Raw genomic sequence first — 24,668 nt, 5'->3', positions numbered from 1 at the left:
ATATTGGTGTTGCCTTGGTTACAGCAGTAAACAAAGCAAGATGTCAAATCTAGTAGGATTTCATTGATTTCATAAACTACACAGCATCCTGATATTCGCAGATTTAATTCAGGCAAACTTTGGCATACCACCATACACTGCATAATCAAAAATGGTATAAAATTGTATACCTTAAAAATAGCATTTAAGACTTTTTATTACGTTTAAAGACCCAGCAGATACCCTATTATTAAAAGATCTTTTTTGAAATAACATGATAGGGTTCAAATTATAACAATTCTTTTAAAGATCAACTATTCACTTATAGAGCGACACAGTGGTGCAGTAGGCAGTGCTGTCGCCGCACAGCAAGAAGGTTGCTGGTTCGAGCCTCGGCTGGGTCAGTTGGCACTATTGTGTGGATTTTGCATGTTCTCCCCGCGTTTGCATGTGGTTTCCTCCAGGTTCTCCGGTTTCCCCCACAAGTCCAAAGACATGCGGTACGAGTGAATTGGGTGAGCTAAAATTGTCCATAGTGTATGTGTGTAAATGAGAGTGTATGGGTGTTTCCCAGTGATGGGTTGCAGCTGGAAAGGCATCCGCTACATAAAACATATGCTGGATAAGTTGGCGGTTTATTCCACTGTGGCGACGCCAAAATAATAAAGAGACTAAGCCGAAAAGAAATTGAATGAATGAATAACTACTTCATTGTACAAAGAAACCCACTGCACAAAATATCTTCTTTTTTTTTTTTAAGGATGAGATTTTAAAAGCAAGAAGACGTAACTTACGCAGACACTCATTAGGGTTTTCAGCAGTGGCTCTCCTCCAGGGACGGTCATTATAGAAGGGTTTGCACACATTGCAGTCGGCTCCTTCTGTGTTGTGTTTGCAGTTACACACCAGCTTGCTGTACTCGTTCTTCACGCACTCGCTGGCATGGCCATTGCACTTGCACCTGGAGGGAAGGTAACAGAGCGGTCAGGTGCAATGATAGGGCACGCTTACTGTATGTGTACACATCCTGCGCCTCACAAGCCAACGAAGCAGGCACAAACGTGCCGCAAAGCTGTTCAAACACAGAGCTCTGACGATGTTTGTTGAGCATATCACTGAAACGTCACTGCAGCTTTGTTGTCAGATGGAGTGGCTGATGTCTGCCCCTTTATCCTGCCTGTCCTTTGATACAGAGGATGAGAGTATGCAGAAGTACAGTACAACCACAGTGTACAGACTGTTTTTTCCGAACTATGTCTTGAAACCTGAAGTGAATGTTGCACATTACGGCATCTTTCTTTTGTTAAACAAAAAAAAAAGATGTTTTGAAGAATGTTAGAAGCTACAAGCTTTTTTCCTAACATGAATATCAATATCTACTGGTTTCCCTCATTCTTCACAATATGTTCTTTAGCCACCAAAATAAGAAAGAAATTCAAAGGTGTGAAAAAACTTAAGGATTTAACGATAAATACACTTTTATTTTAGAAAAAATATGAATAAAATATAAATATTATGTAAATTTAAGCCCTATTTAAAATGCATAACTGTATTAACATTTACTTTTATAATTTATTTAGAAGGGCAGCGCGGTGGTGCAGTGGGTAGCGCTGTCGCCTCACAGCAAGAAGTTTGCTGCTTTGAGCCTCGGCTGGGTCAGTTGGCATTTCTATGTGGAGTTTGCATGTTCTCCCTGTGTTGGCGTGGGTTTCCTCTGGGTGCTCCTGTTTCCCCCACAAGGGCAAACACATGCACTCTAGGTGAATTGAATAAACTAAATTGTCCGTAGGATATGTGTGTGAATGACAGTGTGTAGGTGTTTCCCAGTCATGGGTTGCAGCAGGAAGGGCATCAGCTGCGTAAAATATATGCTGGACAAGTTAGCAGTTTATTCTGCCGTGGCAACCCCTGATTAATAAAGGGACTAAGTCGAGAAGAAATTGAATGAATTTATTAAGACAAACTACAAAGTAAACATAAAAACTACTATTCTGGAATGTGCATCAAAAAGGTAATGTGGCTGAAGAATTGAAACGCATGGAAATGAAAAACCTGGGGCAAGACTGAAACCAAAAATTCTAGATGCACTTAGCCGAAAACCGAACCTGAAACTGGTTTATAATAATTACTTATTTATTATCAAGTAATGTTATAAGACTTTTTGAACTTAACTAAAAAAGCTACATTATACAGCATATATTAAAAAAGACATGACAATAAAATTAGCACAGTTTTTAGAGCATTTATCAGCATTGCCATGACAGCAGTAGCCCTATTGCATGCAGCAGGAACAAGTATATATACAACAAAAATTGTCCAGTCGGTGCATTATTTGAGTGAACTTCATTCAAATATATGAGTCCATAAGCACTTTCCACATCTGGTCTGAAAGCCACTTCACACCGAACAGTGACTACTGCTGGAGGGAGAATAAACCCACTGTGCTGAACACTGCTGTGCAACAAACTTTACGCTCATATTTTGGTCTGTTTTTCTCCTTCAGCTGAAGAGCGAAAAAAGCAACTTTTGACTGATCATTTTTGGAGTCAGAAATTGTGGTGCACTACTATCTCAAGCAAACTGTTTGCTCCCAATTAATACTTTTTTTAAGATTTCATAAGTTTCATTAGTCATGCTCCATTTATGTTCCTGCAAATTTCACAGAAGGTGACAATTTGATTATTTTCAATGCAGTGGCTGAAATAATTTCTTTTATATACACATTATTATTATTATTAAACTAAAAAAAATGCAATCACTGCATGACAAATAGAACAAAAACTTTCTGCAACCTTGCCTAACTACCAAAAATCTATTGAACATTTGTCCAGGGCCAGAGTTTGAGTATGAAATCTCATTTGACTCGCTCGCTCGCACGCACGCACGCACGCACGCACGCACGCACGCACGCACGCACGCACGCACGCACGCACGCACGCACGCACGCACGCACGCACGCACGCACGCACGCACACACACACACACACACACACACACACACTTTGACAGAGGCCTCAGAACAAGAGGAGGCTTGTGCAGCTGAAGCCACCACACGCTCTTTGTCTCAGGTGTTCCTTGGCAAAACCTCATGGAAAAGGTGACGTGAGGAATAATAACCTGATAGAGGATGTGTATTCTCCTCTAATCCTAATATAAACTCATCAGCGATGCATTAAGGAAGTTCCTGATGATCGGATCACATGTGGACGGGACGGGGGCTTAAAGGCTGTGAGGCAGCAGGTGTCAACTATTACCTTCAGGCCTCTGCCTTGTTCCCTTCCCCATCCAGACTCTCTGTCCGCCCCATTCCAGTTCCTCTGCACTCTGTAATCCAGCACTCCCAGGCAGGAATGCTGGGAATGTGGGCTGTGTAATGGAAATCTGCTCCACATTTCAAACAGATTAAGGTGGAAAGACATGCAATGGTGCAACCAGGGGATGTTTCACAATTGCCCAACAGGGCTCATATCCCCAATGCGGGCTTCTTTAGCACGTCATTCATCTTTAAAGCCATGTTTGTGAACCATCACTGTCTATGAGGGGTCAGAGAGCTCTCGGATTTCATCTGAAATATCTTCATTTGCGTTCCAAAGATGAACGAAGGTCTCAGGGGATTGGAACAACATAAGGGTGATGAATTATTAGCAGAATAAACTGTCAACTTTTACAGGTTCAGTTCACACTTGTTTTCTTGTTGTACCTAGATCAGGGGTTCCCAAACTTTTCAGCACATGACCCCCAAAATATATATAAATATATCAATCTTGCAAACACATTCCAATAGGCCCAAGTATATTCATCATTTAATTGTGAAGAACGCCACTTGTAGACCATGCTCCATGTTAACTTGCCCTGTATTTATTTTTGATGTACATAAATACCATAAAGGTGTTAGAAAGTTTAACCTGGTGCCATAAAATCAATGTGCTGTGTCTTTAATATAATGTAATATATAATTCGATAATATGAATTAGATTTTTGCAAATCACCAAGCGACCCCCCCCTCATTGTCCCATGAGCCACCAAGGGGGTCCCGACCCCCACTTTGGGAACCACTGACCTAGAGTAGAGTGCACCTTGTTTTTAACTTTTTTGGTCCTTTAAGTAGGCCTGTCACGATATCTATTTTTTGTTGTCCGATATACTACACCAAAATATATCACGATAAACAATGTTATTGTTATTTTAAGACCATTTCATGCCAGAATGATAATGCAAGTACATCTTTCAAAATAATAGTCATTTTAACGATTTAATAAAAAGAGATTGGAATCAGAATGTGAAAACATATTCTAAACAAGTAAATAATAATAAATATTAACAAAAAAATGCAAGGTGATAAGAAACAGAGGCTGCGATATCTGCTATCAGATCTATTTTCAGTTGTCAGACACCCAAGTAAAAATATACTATAGTAATTTATAGTAAATACTGTAGTGTTTTTTAACCATGCTGACACTGACACTTCCAATAGAGATAGAGAGTTTGTGCAATCAGCTAAAATGTTGCTAGAATTGTTTTTTTTATGTATGGGCGATATATTGCATCATCAAAAAATTATTAAGGTTGTGTCCATGTTTTGTGCAATAAGTCGATAAATTGATTATTGTGACAGGCCTACCTTTAAATACACTTTAATTTCTGGAAAGGTCATTTTAACCATCTGAACCATGATTACATCTACGTTTTGCAAAGAGATGTATATGCAATTAACATGATTTGCACCAACTAAGTCTTCTTTAGTGAAATTAGATTTTTGATTTGGTTCCGTTGAGATTTTACGGTTTAATAATTGGATTTATTGTCGAATGAACTAAAATATAATGTTTGCAATGTGCCCTTTTTCTATATGAACAATGAATGCAGTTATGACTTGGTGCAACTTACAGCAGGTAAAATGTCTTTTTTTTCATGCAAAGTTTTAAAATAAGGATCTCGTGACATTTATTTGAGGTCAGTAAAGACTTGTTGCCACAAAGACTCCTTTTTCCAAGAACATTTTAAAATGAAGCAATTCTTCTCAATCAAGCCATTTCACTCAAAGTGTGAAACTCACACTGCAACGATCTTATCTCTCAGAGTGTTGCTTCATTTTTTTTTGTTTGCACACTGAAAAAAGCCACATATCATCTTTCAGGTCACATGTTCAGCATTCCTGAAGGAGCTGTTGATAGATTCTAAGCACAATGATGATACGCGAAGGTCTCATTAAACTGTATATTCAGATATTGACACAACAGCTGGAAACGCCAATTTAAACTTGTCACATTCAGAGAACAGATGCGGAGGCTGAAAACATACCTTCCTCCCACAGCAAAATCCGAGATGGCGTAGTAGTAGGATTTGAGGACTTTGGGATCGTTGAAAACTTCATCTCCGAAAGTGTTTAATCGATTCAGGGTCACTCTGATATCAGTGGCAGTTACCCAATCCTGACAAAACAGAAAACAACAGTTGTGATGCAAATTAGCCATTGCCTAACATAGGATAACAAATGCAAGAATTCATAGGGTCAAACTTAGATGAGCAAGCAGCGATTTTGTTTTTGCAGGGAAAGACTCTTCCCATCTGTTCTGTGTGCAGATGTTGAAGGAAAATAAAGAGGCCTCTAATCTAAACCAAACCTGCTGGTGTCACGTTGAGGCATGGTAACTTCTGCAGCAAGGTTTGAAGGGAAGAGAAAAACACTAGTGTGACGATTAGCATGTAAAAGTCAGTCAGAATAAAGTCGCACATTGCTTGCAGTTGAACTTTGTATCTTTGCGGCCACATGTTGGAAGTGTCAATTAAGGAAACCATGACTCAGACCAATACTTTAGTGGTTTTCTAAAAAGCTCTGCAAACGTTTTTTTCCAGCTTTTCTATAGACTGTGCGAGTTGTTATTTTACAAGCTGACTGAATAAAACAGTAGGTTCAAGTGGAACCAGGCAACCCTGAAGGAACGGTAAGCATCTTCAGAGCACTGAAGCCCTGCTGAAACCGAGGGAAAGTTCCTAAGTCATTCTGACATTTCATCTATGGCTGACATCTGTGATTCAGAGCGTGTTTCTGTTTGGGATGAGGGCCAAAAACACTGCAGTTCTCCTTCACTACAAAAATGTGTTATATAAACACAGATTTATGACACTCAAATGTGGCTATCATCAATCTCAGCCTTTTCTTACACAAAGATATATTACAGCTAAAGGACAGGCATGATTGTGTGCAAATTTGATATAATATATTGTATTGTTTTAAATTAGGGCTGCAAAATATTGAAAATAAATAACATTACGATATTTTTATCAGAAACGCAAGTTCAGAAACGCAATAATCAAAAGTAAATTAACACCATATAGTCTATTAGTCTTCACTGGATAAATAATTAAACAATCTTTGTTAAACTCACAGACTTTTCAAACTTTAGAATTTCTTGTGCCCAAATGATTTAAATTAGATTGAAATCGTACAGTCACCGGCCATAAAAATACATTAAAATGAAAATTTTTCACACAATTACAACAAATTAGATCAGGTTTTATTAAACCCAACATGACATGGCAGATTTTTTTACTATTTTTTTTATTTGTATTAATTAATTAATTAATTTATTTATTAATTTGGTAATTTATTTTATTATGCAAAAAAAGTATAAATATTTAAATAAAATTCTTGCAATTACAAACAAACAAGATCTTTAAATTAATCAATTATTTTGAAAATAGTACTAATAGAAAGAACAATGAAACTGTTCATTTGTGCTCTATGGTGAATAGTACAAAAGTATTTTTTCACTTCCTTATAAAACTTAAATTTGGAATTAATATATACACATCATTTATGCAAATACATCTGTCATTAGAGAAAAAAAAATCCCACTTCAGATTATAAATATCAAATAATAAAAGCAGCTTATTAAAGCATATTATGACAGCATAACAGAGTCTGAGCAACAACTCATTAAGGCCATTTTTTCAGCTTGACAGTAGTAGTCATCTATTTCCATTGTGTGGAAAAAAGCAAACAGGACTCCTATTGTGTTTCGTGGAAAAACTTACACCATGTGTTTAAAGCAATATGATGATGACAGGATTTTCACATTTGAGCGCACTTTCACTTTAACCCTTTTCAGCCCCCTAAGAAACGCAATATAACAAGATCTAATCACCAAAGCTGAAAGAGGGAGCCTATAAAAGTAACAGCTAATTATCGGCCTAATGATAATAATGAAGACAGATGGTGAGTGATGCAACTTTATCATGGCTCATTTCCAAAAAGTGCACAAACAAGCCTTGTCATCTTCACTCATCACATGCTTCTATACAGGAGCCGGCATGAGAGTCATATAAACCCACAGAAACAGATCCATTCCTATTAAAAGAGTTCAGTGCTTTGGTATTAATAGCTTAGCCCATGAGATCCTGTCTGATATGGAAGCATTTGGTGACAGGACTAAATTTGAACTTTTGGTAACATTACATTTAAAATAAACGATATTTTAAAAATATGGTTCACCTTTTAAGAGAACTGCTTTATTTTGTTCTTAAAGTTGAACTATATGAACCATTCATTTGACGAAATGTTATTAAATCGCAAGAATGAGCATAATATTTACTTTAGATTTAAATGTAATAATTTGGTAAGTGCTTTAATCCAAAGCGATTTACAAAAGACGACAATAGGAGTAATTAAGCAACAAAAGAACGACAATATGCAAATGATATGACCATTCCAAGGTAAAGGCAGTACACAAAATATAAAGATGTTATGGATACGAATAAAATTTATACTAGAACTTAAGCTGCTTTGACACAATCTATATTGTAAAAGTGCTATTAAATAAACATGAACTGAATCGAATATAAAGTGGTTCAGGCAAGTTTTAGAAAATGTTATACTTGTAAATTCAAATATTTAATTAAATATTTTTATTTTTATTATTATATAAATATATGAAAAAACAATCAAATAGGAACCACATAGGAATGTTATGGGACTGTTCGGGAACATCAGGTTTTATCGGCAATCATATTAGTAGTATGTGGTTTCTGAAATATACAAAATATGCATTATTTTTAAATGAAGAATTTATGTTTTTTTGTTCAGTTTTTAAAAGCATCCCAGAACAATTGTCGAAATAACACCAAAAAGATTTAATTCAAGCATTTTCAAGAACCGGTGTTTGATTTTAACAAGGCTACTTCCCAGGCCTTGAATTCATATGTCTGAAAATACTCAAGAAGTGTGGAAACCAGAAAACATTCTCATAACAATTTAATTTAGCTCACAAAAAAACAAAAACATGTAAAACAATCAAACAGAAACCACATAGGAATGTTCGGGAACATCAGGTTTATTGACAATCTAATTAGTAGTATGTGGTTTCTAAAATATGGAAATATAAATTAAATAAAAATTTGTTCAGTTTTTGAAAGCAGCCCAGTACAATTATCTTTATTTTCATTAAAATCATCAATAACGTCTAATCTTTTTTCTTTTTTGCCAAGCAACACAGAAGGATGCAAACTCAGTAACAAGACATTCAAAAAATAAAAAACGTGATCACTTGCATTAAAAGGTTTTTATTTGTAAAGTAACTAAATCTGATGTCCTAAAATATTTGTTAAAAGAGTTTAAAGGTAGAAAATGTATATACGTGTTAAAATGGTATTAGAAACTCATTCAAAAGAAAGAAAAAGAAATTAAATAAGGAAAACATTTTCACCAAAATTAGTCAAATCATGAAGAATATCGATTTCAATTGTTTTCACGGCTTTAACATTTACTAAATATTTTCCACTATAAAAAATTAGCAGATCAAATTTATATTTTGGGCTGTACAGTATGAAAATTGCAATCTAAAATATTAGATTGATCTTTAATATTAAATCAATCACAAATCAATATTTTGTCAATCTCAAAAAGAATACACTTGCCCACAGACCCTACCTCATGAGAAAAATGGTGGACAAATGCAATGCATCTCTCATGTCATGTCTCATGTTTCGATCAACCAAAGCACTACTTAAGGGGATAGTTTAACCTGCAAAAAAATTCTATGCATTAATGCAGGCTAAACTAAAATTCTATGCATTAATGCAGGCTAAACTAACAGAGACAGAAAACACCTTTAATTAACGACCAAATAAAGCATTTATTCCGTCATCATCATATTTTACAGGGAAGCCAAAACAATTTCATACATGTGATTAGAAAGATGCCGGAGGTAATCTCTCTGCAATTGTTATGAATGTTGAATTAACCAACAAATTCAAATATTAATACATGGGTCATGTGTGTTCCGAACTATGCGCTGTGATCACCCCTCCAACCCTACCTGTATCAGGTAGCAACTGACTTCAATAGTGGTATAATAGTAGTACTAGGGCTGTAAAATATAAGCATTGATATCGCAATGTGCGAATCCGCAAGTCACATCGTAAGAATTTGCAATGTAGTCGGGATTATAGTTGACTAGACACTACAGTTAACAAAATAATGATTTCAAATTTTAACCTTCAAGTGTAGGTTTATTATTTGCATGTGTCTTTAACTGTAAGCATTTTAAGCTAATTTAAGCTATTTGGGCACAATCAATTTAACGTTTGTAGCTTAAAGATTAAGTGTACATTATATAATTATTTACTTAATGAAAATGATACAGTGTTTTGTTATTATTATTATTATACAATGATTATTTCATTTCAGTTTTTGAGTATTTTGACTAGAAAATCATAAATCCTTGTTTATGTAAATCTCTTCTCTGTTGTATTTAACTTTGCTTGTCATTTTTAAAATTAGCTTATGCAGATATCCTCCCATAGAGCAATAAATCCCAAATAGGTCTAAAATTATTAATTCTATATAAATTCTTTACAAGCTATTCAAGTCATCTCGTGAAATTGCATTCATAATCACAATACATATCACAGTAAATGAAAATATTACCATGTCAGTTTTTTCCAATATCATAACATCCTCTCTTGTTCAACAAAAGTAAGAAACCCAAACATTTACAACCAGTGATTAAATTTGGACAATTTAAACATTTGAGTAAACTATCCCTTTAAAGCCATGTGCTACCTTGAACTTTTCTTCTTCTTTCTTAAGTAGGAACTCTGCCAAATGACTTTCAAAATATGAATGCACATGCTGTATTAAAACTGATAAAGATGATTCAAAAAGACACAAATCAATCTAAATCAGATCTCAATGTTCCACACATTTTTCCAGCTGTGTAAAAGGGCTGCCAAACACCATCAGGATGGACTGGGAAATCTGGAGGCGTCACCTAGAAACATGTTGCAACTGTTGGCAATGCTGACTGAGCAGGAGGCGATGCTGTACCACCTGGACGGGTCTCACAAACACACACCAACCAGCCTGCCTGCCTGCATATATGTATGAATTGAGCCATACATTACGTGCTGTCCACCCACCGCTGCTCGTATCTCACACACTTAACCTCCTGTCGCCTCCCTGTAACCACAGCAGCATCTTGTTTTGGCCCAGCGTTCAGAGCTCTTTTCCCTGCCTGACGACAAACTCCATAGTCAGCATGCGGAAGGACTGACTCAGCTCACATTCGGCTGAGCGTCTGTCTCTTATTCAGCTAATTAGTCTGAAAAATGTTTTTCTGTGTGGTTGTGGTCTCTGGAAGTAGATTAAGTTCTGGTGAATTGAAATCATGTAACGCTAGGGTTCTTGTGTAACAATATGAAATAAAATAAATTAAAATTAAATTACATAAAATGTTATTTAATTTATTTATTTTTTAAATAAAATTATTTGAATTAAAAATAAATAAATAAAAATAAAATAAAAACAAAAAATAAAAATTCTATAAAATAAATAAATAAAAATAATATAAAAGATAATAAAACTTAAAAATATTATAAATTAATAAATTAATTAAATAAATTTAATGAAATAAAAATTTTAGTACAAAAAATTAAATATAAAAAATAAATAAAAATGTTATTTAATTTAAAAAACAAAATAATTAAAATAAATAAAATACATAAAATAAAACTAAAATTAAATAAAATAAAGTAAGTAAAGAAAATAAAAAAATAAATAAAATAAATAATTCAAAACAAAATAAATAACATTAAATATTTTTTATTAAATACATAAAACAAAAAATAAATAAAAATAAAATACATGAAAAAAAAAAAAAAATATATATATATATATATATATATATATATATATATATATATATATATATATATATATATATATAATTAAAAATATATACATTTTACTGGATGTTTTATTAACTTAATTGTTTAATTTAAAAAATCATAATTGAATAATTGTTTCAGAATAAATCACAATTTGATTTACCTCAATCCTTAAGCCCATCAATATTGAATGCCAAAATTTGGATTGTAACTAAAATAATAAAAGCATATACATTAAGTTTATTTTAAAGCAAAACAAAATAATTTTTTTATGGTAAAAATGCTTATTTCATAATAATTACTATTTAAACACAGATGTGAACCATATACAGTGTACTAAATGCTGCAAGCACACTACTATCACACCATCTTATTACTGATATTATAATTACTTATTTACTGGAGCAATTTTCCAGAAAACACACAAATCAGAAAGAGCTGTTTAATTGTTATATGCTGAAAATACAAACATCTCTCACGCAAACACTTCTAAATTACGAGCTGTTTGTTCGAGGTTCCAGAATGTTGCTCAATCTGTACTGGAAAAAAAAAGAAGTCTTGGAAAAGTAAGTTGGCTGCAATCACGCATTACTGCACAACCACACATCTGGAGAGTGCAATTTTGATTCCCACCAGTAAATTTGTTTGAAACAGTAAATGATGGGAATCACTTTTGACTTCATGAGTGAGTTTAAATCACGTTAAGTGAAAGTGAGTGATCAAAGGAGAGATCACAAAGAAAGACAGAGAGATAGAAAAGCTCTGACCTGCAGTACAGGGCTGTTGTCGAAGTTATATGCACTGGGTCGGCCCTCGAGCGTAGAGAAAGCCACGTTTCCTCCATAGAGTGGCGAGATGTCGCTAAACTCATCTGTACACAGAGCCTGCTGCTCGTCCTCGCCTGTGCGGATGAAGCCACGGTTGTTTTTGCTGTAGGTTTTTTCACAGGAGCCACTGTAGTATTGGTAGGGGGTCCAAGGCCCGTCTTCACTGGAGCGCTTGTAGATGGCAAAACTCTCAGGACGGCTGGTGTGGAACTTCAAACGCACATAGGTGATGTCGAAAGATTTGCCTAGAAGATGAAAGAAGGTGATATGAGTTATCTTCATTCATTGTGTTTCACAAAATATATCAAAAACCTGACAATTTTACACCATAAATAGCTGAACTAGATGGACCATTTAGATTTATGAAGCACATAATCTCATAAAAGCACAGAAAGTGGAAATTTCGACCTCCTCTATTAATAAATAGTATCATTTGCTACAGAAAGACTAACTCAATCTACCAAAAGCAGTGCAAATGGAAAATAATGCAGCTTAGTTTGAACTTAAAGTGTTAGTTCACCCAAAAAAGAAAATTCTGTTGTTATTATTACTTGCCCACATGTTGTTTCAATCCTCTGAGACCACTATTAATCATCAGAATACAAACAAAGAAGTTTTAGATTAGAGAGCTTCCTCATCCTCCATCCTTTCACAGCAACAGGGTGGCTCCTTCAAAGTCCAATACCAAAAAACCTCCTCAAAACAGAACATATGCTTTCAGTGGTTAAACTGGAATATCATCAAGGTACGAGAATACTTTTGTGTGCACATAAAAAACAACAACTTTCTGTTTATCAGTGGTTTCTTCTCCTCAGTGTCAGTACAGGGCGCGTATTCACTCTTAATGGATGTCATGCTCAGCCGTGCTGCTAATGTATTACCTAAGATGTACTGTAAATATTATTTATTTCAAACATAGGAATTTGCACACAGGAATCCAGGGTATACATTAGTGCTCATGAATGCATGACACTGAGGTGCAGAAAGTGTTGAAATAAGTTGTTGTTTTTGTTTTATATGCACACAAAAGTATTCTCATAGCTTTGTAATATTCAAATTGATCCACTTAAGACATATGTACTGTTTTGAAGATGTCTTTTTTTATTGGTTCTTTAAATGAGCTAGGACCATTGACATGCATGGAGGATCAGGAAGCACTCGGATTTTATCCACAGTTTTATAATTTGTGTCCAGAAGACCAACACAGGTCTCAGGGGTTTGTAACAACATGAGGGTAAATAATTTTGGGATTTTTAATTTTGAGGTAAACTATCCCTTTAATTGAACTAGTTTCTGCAAAATGTTCATCCTTCCATCACTCTCCAATTTCAATTCAATTCAATTCAGCTTTATTTGTATAGCGCTTTTACAATGTAGATTGTGTCAAAGCAGCTTCACATAAATGGTCATAGTAACTGGAACAGGGTAGTTCAGTTTTTAGTGTTTAAGTTCAGTTCAGTTCAGTTTAGCTCAGTTCAGTGTGATTTAATCTGACAATTTCTGACTTTCTTCTACAATATCGATGACTATTGCATTTCGAGAACAAATTAGACAAAAACATTGCCAATGTCTATATCCAAAACAATTGTAGATCTCCAATCTATGCAGTAGGCAACAAACAGTATCTGGCAAAAGAAGTTTGTTCAAATTTACAGAACGCAAAATAGCATGCAAAAATTTAATCGTTATAGCTATAGATCAGTTATAGCTATAGATATAGTTAAAGTTAAATGTTAATAGATTAAATACTATACTACTTTTTGGGAATCTTAAGTGTGAAAACAGAGGACACAGATTACTGGATGGATACATTAATGACACTTTTAATGAAAGTGACTTGCAAATGACGAAAGCAAAAGGCAATACCTCCAAGAAGTGCAACTACAGACTTTCTGACATTGTTAAAGAACTACAAGCTATTGTATGGAATTTGGAGGATTTATGGCACACGTTTTTAATCATTTGCAAAGTGATGACTTTAAGCATCTAAAAAGATATTCACTGTATTTAAGCATAACATCGATATATTGTTATATTGAATATTAATAACATCTTGTCCCTGTCTGTTCATTGCTCATTTTTCCACTGAATGTCTTAAATCATGGCAGTAGGTTTTAAATGTAGATTCTCAAAGACGAAAACTGTAAGAAAATCTGGTTTCTAGTATTCAAAGTAAAAATCGTTGTGCTGAATCAGCATGCACTAACATGGAAAATGTATAGATAGACATACGTTTAGATTCAGAGAGGATATGCTGCATATATTCAGGTAAACACAGACGAGGAGCTCACTGAAGTGTTCTATATAATGTACAGGCAGAGCACGACAGATATTGCACAGATAGGCTGGCAGTGGTGTCTGCAAACTAAAGGTAGAACAAAGTTCAGATAAAGCTGGAAGATGACTGGATGCCATTCGCTCGCTTTTCCAAACAATCTGTGCTCCAGTCCAGCCCACTGGCAGATAGAGCTGGATTCAAGGACTGGATAAGACAATAAGTCAGCACTGCAGGTGTTAAATATACACACATTTCTGAAAGATTGCACAGAGAAACGGATCAAGGTTAAGCAGACAAGTCTGATATTACACACAGCTGGCATAACTCCATGCAAACATAACCTTGTTCCACTCAAAATACCTCAGTGCTCCTTCCTGTCTGATAAGATCTGCAAATCCTTGCCCTTAAATTTGCATTGTTCTGCTCATTTTTCCCCTCTAGCTACTGCAGTAAATCAGGGTCATATCCACCTCAGAAATTAAAGGGTGTGCAACAATTTTAAAATTACAGTTTTGCTTGTTCATGTCAGTGATAAGATGATCAGATTTTTATTGCATTGCTTATTAAAAATAATAAAAATAATAATAATAATAAAATATAAAATTAAATAAATAAATAATATAAAATAAAACAAATAAATGTGTGTGTGTGTGTTTATATATATATATATATATATATATATATATATATATATATATATATACACACACATATACATATATATATTTTTTTTATACAGCTCCTCCGATTTAAGATGATTTGATTTACAAATACATGGTTATTAATATGGTTTGACAATATACCTTAATTATACTATTTTGAAATTATTATAATTTAGTTTATAATTAAGTTTTTTTTTTAAATAGAAATAGAAATAAATTAATTTATTTAAAGTCAAAGTTGAAATTATTTTTGAAAGATCCTGTGACGCTGAAGACTTGATTCGAATAGGCTGATTGAGTAGTCAATAAATGTATACTTTCCATCAAGGTGGCACAGCATTTCTTCAAAGCCAAAATACATCATGAATACAAAAACTACACTTCTAAAAACTAAGCTAGTTCTCCTTTTAAAAAAACACATAACAATAAAACGCTGTCTTGTAAAATGACAACAGGAACATAATTACACACTTTTTACAAGAGGTTTTTTTTAGTGCTAGTCTGAATTTCAACAGCTCTGCTAAGATCCTCCAGTCATCATACAGAGCATGCATAAACCTACTTTCGCATGTCTGAGCAAGCCAAGTGTGTTTGGGAGAGACTGTAACCAGGGGCCAAATGGAAATGGTATGGAGAGACATCATTTATTCAGTGTGAAGAAAATGACACCATCTTTCAGCAGGACCACAGGGGGGACCAATGTTTGCTTTAGCAAAGAATTTGCTCTCCAAACAAATCTGCAAAAACTAGGGACAACTGTGTGTTAAGTAAATACACTGAGAGATTACATCAAAAGTTAAACTGCAGCTAAAGCAGGGACTGATTTAAAGCAATGACAAAAGAGACTCCTTGCGGCAGCGTCTGAGGGCATTATGCTCTTCAACATGAAACTGAACTTACTGACTTTTAGGAGCTCACAGCACACATCAGGTGGTCAAGGTCAAAGTTCAACAGAACTGGGAGAGATTTTTTACAATAGGGTGTAGTCTTTCTGCTTTTCTAACACTGAATAAGCTGAAAATTCCTTTACAAAGACAAAGTTCAAAAGATCATGGAACATAAAAGCACAAAACTTTAAAATTCCCCCCAAAAATCGAATCAGTGATTTTTTTCTGCAACTTTAAAGTTACACAAGAGGAATACAATATTTATTCAGTTCATTCACTAAATCATTTTTATTAAAAAAGACGCTTAAAAAAAATGAACATTATAATTTTAAAGATACTAAGAACAAATGTACAAGGTGTAAAACTTCACTCCTAAAAATGCTATTGTTTATTCGCCTTCATGTTGTTACAAACCTGTATGCCTTTTTTTAAAGCCAAAATGCAAAATATATGTTTATGTTTAGTGTTTTTGTGCATAAAACTGACTGTTTTTATCTCCATTGACAGGAAAACTGCAGAAATATTCTTTAAAAACCCATCTTTTAATGTACAAAGTCAAAATAAGTTTGGAAAGACAAATGTGACTAAATGATCTGACAAAGTGAATAAAAGATGACAGAATATTAGATTTTGGGTGAACTCCAAAAAACAAGGGAAAAAATGAATCACCTCTTTGCACAGGCTCTTGGAAAAAGGCTAAAATTGATGACAGTCATGCTTATGAAATAAGACAATATTCCCATGCATGCACAAGGACATTTTCCAGAAAACATTTAGACAGTACAACAGCGAGTCAATGGTATTTTCCAAATACACTTTAATCCAGTAGTTGCTCGTATATCCTGCAGGCCTTCCAAAGTCTAGTCTCTATTTTGGCAATTTTACAACTATCTCAAATTCACAAGCTTCATTCAGATGTTTTCAATGATGTTGTCTCTTGCAGGACAGTTGCATGGAAACGCATTCAGAGTACAACTGGGGCTGTACAGAACATTGTGCCTTAACAGGACCATTTCCCATTCAAGTCCTGCTTTAAACCCAGAAACAATCCAAGGCATCCACATTTGTCACCTCTATGCCAAGGATCAGACAACAGCTGGATGACTTATAAAACCCAATACCCAAACAATGCAATGGCTTGCAGTGTTCACATGCGCATGTACTTCACAGACTGCGCCGGCGTCATGGCGAACAGTGCCATCATTGATATCTCACCTCTGAAGTCTCCCCAGCATCCTCACAACACAAGACAAACCAAATCTGTTGGCAAAGCCGTGAAGAATCAAGCCAGAGGCTGACTGTGAAGAAAACAAAAAAGCCCCTTCACGTAGTCAGCGCTCTTCATGTGGACAGACAAAGAGCACTTGAACACTGAGACGTAGTGCTCACTGGAGCATTGCTGGAGCTCAAAGGCATGACTGAAGCCAGAGGAAAGGGTCAGGCCCTGTGGGGGACGATGGACTGGACTGTCTTTGAACTTACACTTGATGACAACTCATCCTTGTCACCAAGCCTTTGGAGACTGAGAGGGTGTGACTCCAGGTCCACATACTGGAAATAAGGTCAAAGTCCCTTTAAGGCAAGCCATTTCACTCGGCGGCCATCTTTGAAATGCTCCAATCGCTTTGAATAGGGATACATCAAATTCTTCAAAACAGCTTAGCAAGTTTACAATTAAATTTCATATTTTTAATTACCACTGAAGTTTAACAACACATGACTTATAAATCTGAGATGAAATCAATGATTTATTGATTAATAAATAAATTTTATTGATTAATAAATAAATAAATCACCCTAAGCTAATGGGTGTGCTCACCCGAAGGAAACAAATTCACATCCCCAATCTCCTTTATGGTAGTTTCGGAAATATGTGATCATGTGTAGGGTTGTCACAATACTGAAATTTAATACCAACCGGTACTGGAAGTTTAAAAACGTCCGCAAACATTTAAGCACTATGGAGCACGTTCTTAAACAGCGCTGATTTGCCATTGTGTTCTTGTGCTCAACAGAAAAGACTGTGATTGGCTGGCTGTAGGTCATCAGTTCACTAAACTTTTCGATGTTTACTAAGTGTAACCACAGATACAGGGACACTGAAGCATTTTAAAGCCGTGATTCATCTGCGGATCGCTCCTTTGTCAGCTTATAAACAAACCAGCTGATCGACAAGACTTTAAATCGTTCCAGTCTCCCTGTATCTGTGTTTACACTCAGTAAACAGCGTTGAGTTTGGTGAACTGATGACCTACACAGCCAATCACAGTTATTTCTGTTGAGCACGAGAACACAATGGCAAATTAGCACCATTTAAGAACGTGCTCTACAGCGTTTAAATGTTCATGGGAAACGGACGTTTTTAAATTTTCAGTACCAATTATACAATTTTCAGTATTGCGTTAACCCTACTCATACGTCATTCTGTTAATAATACTATGTACGAACTTTCCTCTAAATAGTGCTGCGTCCAATTGAGTTAGTTTTCTGATAAAATTTACACCGTATTCCTGACAGAAAAATCTCCAAAAATAGTAACGTCTTGGGTTTCACATTTGTAGGTGTTCAAATGGTTGTCATCATGTGACGTGCAAACATTTCCATCAAACCTGTTTGTTCTTGTATTTGTTTCATACAGATTACAAAACAAAAGAGTGTGGTTGGTTCATTTAAAAGTATATTTTTTAGGCTTTGTGAAGATAGATTTCTCACGTTTGAGAGGCTTTTAGCACGTTTTCCAACCCTAGAGGGTCCATAACAACAAAGCTGCACAAACTATCATAAACACATGTCTGGACCGAGCCTCTCCTCCAGAGAATGATCAATCGATAGCGATAAATGATCGGCTCATTTAGTAAAAGACGGGGCTTCCTTCTCTCAAGCATCCATATTGACCATTGAAAGAGTGACATGTCATATGTATTCTACAGTCTTTGATAAGGTTGAGGCTGTTTGCACACCATATGACAGCGTTTTAAACTATATGATGTCCAATTGCACTATAGCATGTTAAAGTAAAAATAGTCCTAAGAAGACATATGCAGGAAGATTAAAAAAAAAGCTGATGTTCTCGTGATCCCAAAAATATTGCACATCCTCTGGGTGATTAATCATTTCCTTTGGGTCAGCAAAGCAGACATTACACAGACCTAAACCATCATCGAGTGCAGCTGTGAGGAAGTACAGCCACAGGTGTTCCCTGAAGCTGAGAAATGTCTCAGTGAGGAGCAGAAGGAGTCTCTTTCTCATGCCCTGTATTAACATTCATTTTCAGGGATATGAACACATACGGTCAGCCCAGACACATCACCATTTCCACCTGATACTAACATGCATTCCACGGCATCTCGTGACCACTTGTGTTTGAGTTTCGTTGAGACTCTTAAAAGTTAAAGGGAACTATAATTTGGATTGTAATATTTGTTTTAGCACAACACATTCCATTCAATTGTCAGCCCAACTGAGCCTGGTTTCTCTCGAGGTACTTTCATTCACTTTTGTCAATTGGTGAAGTTTTGTTCCTCGCCATGGCTTGCTTGGTTTAGGATTTGTGGAGCTGTGCATCGATGGATTTGCTCTTTGGATTTTAGCAGTGAAATTTAAATCAAACTAAACAGAACTAAACTGAGCTTTAATTCTGAAAACGGGACTGACAGTTTCAATTTACTAGTACTTCTATGTTAAGCTGCTTTGACACAATATACATTGTAACAGTGCTATAGAAAATAAACATGAATTAAATTGAATTGAATTGAATTAAATTAAATATAGATTCGTATTTTTGGTCAGTAGAGTAGACTTTATTGGCTTTTCAAATTCATTCAACGATACAAGCATTACACAAAAGCTTTGTAAGCAAATGTTTTCAACCATCTCTGAAAGTGGTCGAAAGTGAACAAGCTTAGACATTTCCACCTGTATTTAACATTGTCCAGTTTTGGACTGACAAAAAAGCATCTTAATACCAGGTGCAAATGGGAGACTCGATAAAATAAATTAATTATATCAAGATATATTTCAAAATATCAGAAAATGTTTGGGGGAAATAGTTTTCATATAATACTATTATTTGTTATTGCTAAAAAAAAAAAAGATAATCCTCATGGGAAAAAGTAATTTATACTGCTTATGAACTAACGCTGGTGTGAAGTCTGATGCATTGAGGTTTGCTCCAGGAGTTAAAGCTTTTCACAAAACTCAACCTAATTAGCCTCATATGGAGGCAAATTGAAGGGGTCTTTAATCCTCAAAACCTATCATTAATGGGAAATTCCTCTGTCACTAATCACTTACTCATTACTGCTGCCACCAAATTCACATTTAAGTAGACTTTAATCCAGAAAGGGGTCTGAAAGTCTGCAACCTCTAGTAAACAATGATAAAAACATTACACATTGACATTGTTTATGGGTCAAAGGAGGAATATCCAATTTGGAGTTTATATCAAATTTAAATGACTAAAGTGATTTCATTTACAGAAAAAGTCAGAAAATTGCTACTTTAAATGCTTTAAATAATTTTTCAAAAATAGGATGCCAAAATATGAATAATAAAGCTCCATTTTATTCATCAAGCTAGACTGTTCTTAATAAAATATATAAAGCAATTCAAAATGTATATTGCGTTTAAAAACTATTACATACATCATGCTCAAAAATGTGTAAAACCTAGTAGGTGGAATGACAAAGGCAAAGTATAAATCTTCAAAATGATGAAGTATTTGGGGATTGCTGAGATTGTTAAATATTTTTTTTTTTAATACGTCATCAAATTATTTTGATTATAAATATCCCTCACAAGATTTTTTGGAATATAACTGTACTGTTAGGTGTGACATGGTGACAAAAAATAATTGCTGGTTCAAGTTGCGGCTGGGTCTATTGGCATTTCTATGTGAAGCATGTTCTCCCCGTGTTAGTGTGGGTTTCCTGCGGGTGCTCCAGTTTTCCCCACAAGACTAAAGACATGCACTATAGGTAAAATTAAGAAAATAAATTGGCCATAGTACATGGGTGTGAATGAGTGTGTATGGATGTTTCCCAGTACTGAGTTTCAGCTGGAAGGGCATCTGCTGTGTAAAACATATGCTGGATAAGTTGACGGTTTATTCCACTGCGGCGACTTCTGATGAATAAAGGGAGTAAACTGAAGTAAAATGAATGAATGAACTGTACTGTTACATTGAATGAAATTTAAATAGCAACACGCGCGCACACACACACACACACGCACACGCACACGCACACAAACACACACACACACACACACACACACACACATACATACATTTTTAATTTTTTAAAGATAAAAATTAAACAAACTTCTTAAGAACCTTTAAAGGGTTAATTCATCCTTTAAGAAACAGTTTAGTATAAAAAGTAGAAACTGTTTAGTATAGTTATTATTTTTTATTTTATGTGCACACAAAATTTTTCCTGTAGCTTGATAATGTTCAGATTGAACCACTGAAGGTCATAGATGTTTTATGGTATTTGCCTGTAGCTAGCATCATTGCTGACTATGGAGGATATGGGAGCTCTCAGATTTCATCTAAAATATCCAATGTTTCAATAAAAAAATAAAGGTCTCAGAGGATTAGAACAACATGGGGGGTGAGTAATCAACAACATCTTTTAAATTTTTGGGTAAACTAACCCTTTAAAAATACCATAAAAATGTTTTTTTTTTCAATTAGAAACTTGGGAATGACAGGGATTTTACCAAACCCCTTTTCAAGTTCAAGATGCCCTGAGCAGAAGAACCAGAGGAATTCCACCACTCCTTCCATTACAATCAGGGTATTGATGATAAAAACTGAGGGACTCCCCATTGTGAGGCTGAATAGACAGAAGACGGAAATGACAAAAAACAAAAATACACATTTTCCTACTGTCTCAGGCACATCCACAATCTAAATCTTTGCAATTATAAAGCAATCTCGCCAAATATAAAAAGCTGCAGTCTAGTGTAACCCAACCCACAAAGAAATATCCAAAATCCTATATGAAACATTGGATTAACTTGGAGTCTGCATTTAGTATGTAGAACTTGTCACATTAGGTTGAGTTAGAGAACTCTTATCAGAAAGACAACACCCTTTGGGGCGACCTGGTTTTATGCGCCTTGCTCAAGGTCACAATATCTCCAGTTATCAGCTCTGGGTATTGAGCTTATGCTGTAAACAGACTCATTAAGATGCAATTTCTCTCGGTTTCACACCTGTAACTAAGACCGTGTGACAACAACAGGAGTCGGGAAGGGAAGAGGACAGGCTGAACTGACTGGAATGTGTTAACGCACATAGTGACGCCAATGTGGGGGGTCAAACAGACCAAAAGGGAGATTGAGCAAGAAAAGGAGAACATCCACAAATGATCCAAATCATGAGGACAGCATAGAAAAACTAAGAGACGGAGATCAAACACAAAAGATAAATGTCAAAATCCATGCAGGAAGACACGCATTTGATAAAACTTGTGACTAAATCAAAGAATACACAGGGTTACATGAGAGATTGTTTTTTGCTCTAACAATCAAAACATGGAGATGCGAAGCCGAGTTAAAGAAAATGCACCATGAAAAATTTCCCATGATCTCTGGTAACAGAAGAAGTCACTGTGCTATAAATATATACTATGCATTTCAGAAGCTAGACTGTGATCTTCAGGAACAACTGCCTTTACTAACATTATAAAAGGAGGGAAAGGAAAAAATAAATGTATGGTATTAAATTTAAGGCATGTCCTCTGAAAGAGGTGAGGAAGTTCATGAAACGCCATAGTGCGGTTTAGTGTAGCTTAACTGGTCATTATGAAAGATGAGAGAAGGGCTCAGGCAACACGCTGAGGCTTGTGTGTTAACCATAAAACAAAGCCTTGGAGAAAATGGAAAAAAAATTGGTGTTCTATATTATTCAGTGTGAAAAAAAATCAATACTTTCAATAAACTGATGCACTGAATTGAAGTGGTAGTAAAGACTATTGTAAACATTTTTTAACATCATGTAAAAGATGTCCACAACACATAGCCGTTCACTTGTTTGCTCTTTCAATTTCGATTCAATTTTAAATACTTATCAAGGCAAGTGTTATGAAAAATATTTTGAAAAAACAATATGAATAGTGTTTCTCCTAGGTTTACAGTTTTGACTGACACAGATACACACATAAGGAGGTATGGTGTTAATTTGTACAAGCTAAAAATGAACGTTTTTTGTTTTTCATAATTTGTCTTGATCTGCACATACATTAACTTTTAAAATTTAGATTAAAGCAGTAAATGCTGTTGTAAAAGGTATTTATTAACCTCTTCATGATTAAGAAGTCCCTCTCACAGTTTACACTGCTGACTGGGACCATCAGGGCAATAAAAGCTATTTTAATAGCATTTTTTATATTTTAATAGAAAACTATACTTTTAAAAACTAGAATGTGGGTTAGCTTGTTTCAAGTTCTATTAGTACACAAGTACACTACTAGTACATTGATTTTAGTATACTTACTAAACAAAGTATACTTTTATACTTGGCCTCTACTTAAGTAAACTTATAAAAAAATTAAGTATACTTCTTTTTCCTAAGGGTGTATTTACTTGTCCAGTGGGAGTATTGCCACTCTGACAGCAAAGTTGGGTCATCTGTCATCCAGTCTAGTGGTGGGAAGTTAAAAACAGAAATAACCTTCTAATAACTCTGCGTCTGGTAAATCTAAAAACATAAATATCAAAATGAATAGACGTCTCTAAAAAATAAAAATAAAAATTCTCTCAGTGGGAATTTATAAATTATTGTCACTAACATAGTTATCACAATAACTAACAAAAAAATATATAGTGTAAGTCTATATCGCTCATTCCTACTACACAGATGTTTTGGATTTGTGCTAGCATCAGAAATGGAAAGAGAACATCATTGCTTTTACAATTATTCAGCTTCCAATCACAGGCAGCAAAAGCTTGTAAGCAGTTTGGCAAGCATGCTTCAACAACATGTCCTATTGTTTTAAGAATTTGGCGAGTGGGCATAGAGGAGTTAATCTTTTATGGTTGTTTGAGCGCATTCGGCAGTGAATGTCTAAACAATGAAAGCAAGCTTGTCAATGTAGCCTGTTCTACTTTCTATCCTTCATAACATTTGTCCAAGTCCGAGCTGAATCACTTTCTTTGTATTTGAGACCTTTGGTTTAAACTTTACCACAGCACCACAGACAGATGTGTGCATTGTGCATGCAGCGCTATATATCATAATATTTCAGAATAGAGTCCAACACTGAAAAGTCAGTGAAGAAAAGCAGCAGCTGTCTAAAGAGAGCGCCATAAATTCAGCTTAAACCGAGCGTGAGGGAAGACAAGTGACCGGAGAGCCTTGAGACAGGAACATATCAGCCATGAGAGACAGACTAATTTCAGGAACCGAGAGAAAAGAAAATAACAAAATGAGCCAGGAGATACACTGCATCCTTGACTTTTTACTCCCTCTACAGTTCCTCCTCAAACAAGATGGCCAGATTCTGATTAGCGCAAGACAAAAAAGTAAAACAATGTCTTTGTTAGGAATGCCTGTGTAACGAAAAAAGACAGGCTTGTTCTCAAAGGACTTGTGCATGCATGTGTGGCAAGGCGGAGGGCAAAAGATTTAGTGTCAAACGCATTTATTTGTGTGCTGAAGGTAAATCCAAGTTTTATGGGGGAAATGACTAAACTGAAAAGCCCTTTGAAATGGAGAGGCCGTCCACTAGTCTTCTTTCAAAAGGAGGCGCTGCCAAGAGGCCCAGCTCTGAAAATCACATCACATTAACATGGTCGGTCTTGTTGGTATGCAACTGTCACATGCCTCAATTAAATCCTCTTAAAACAAACGCCAAATAGCCAC

The 24,668-nt window shown here is 35.2% G+C and overlaps 1 protein-coding gene across 1 annotated transcript in view; it reads right to left on the bottom strand.

Annotated features, from left to right (window-relative positions):
* Positions 1–24,668, bottom strand: part of lamc1 (laminin, gamma 1) — a 98,541-nt gene that overhangs the window by 27,058 nt on the left and 46,815 nt on the right. The window contains 3 exon segments of the mRNA NM_173277.1: positions 774–940; positions 5,281–5,411; positions 11,913–12,217. Coding sequence (NP_775384.1) covers positions 774–940; positions 5,281–5,411; positions 11,913–12,217 — 603 coding nt within the window.

This window comes from Danio rerio, chromosome 2 (genome assembly GCF_049306965.1).
Source record: "Danio rerio strain Tuebingen ecotype United States chromosome 2, GRCz12tu, whole genome shotgun sequence".
Taxonomy (NCBI): domain Eukaryota; kingdom Metazoa; phylum Chordata; class Actinopteri; order Cypriniformes; family Danionidae; genus Danio; species Danio rerio.
This window is presented reverse-complemented; position numbering and strand designations above follow the sequence as displayed.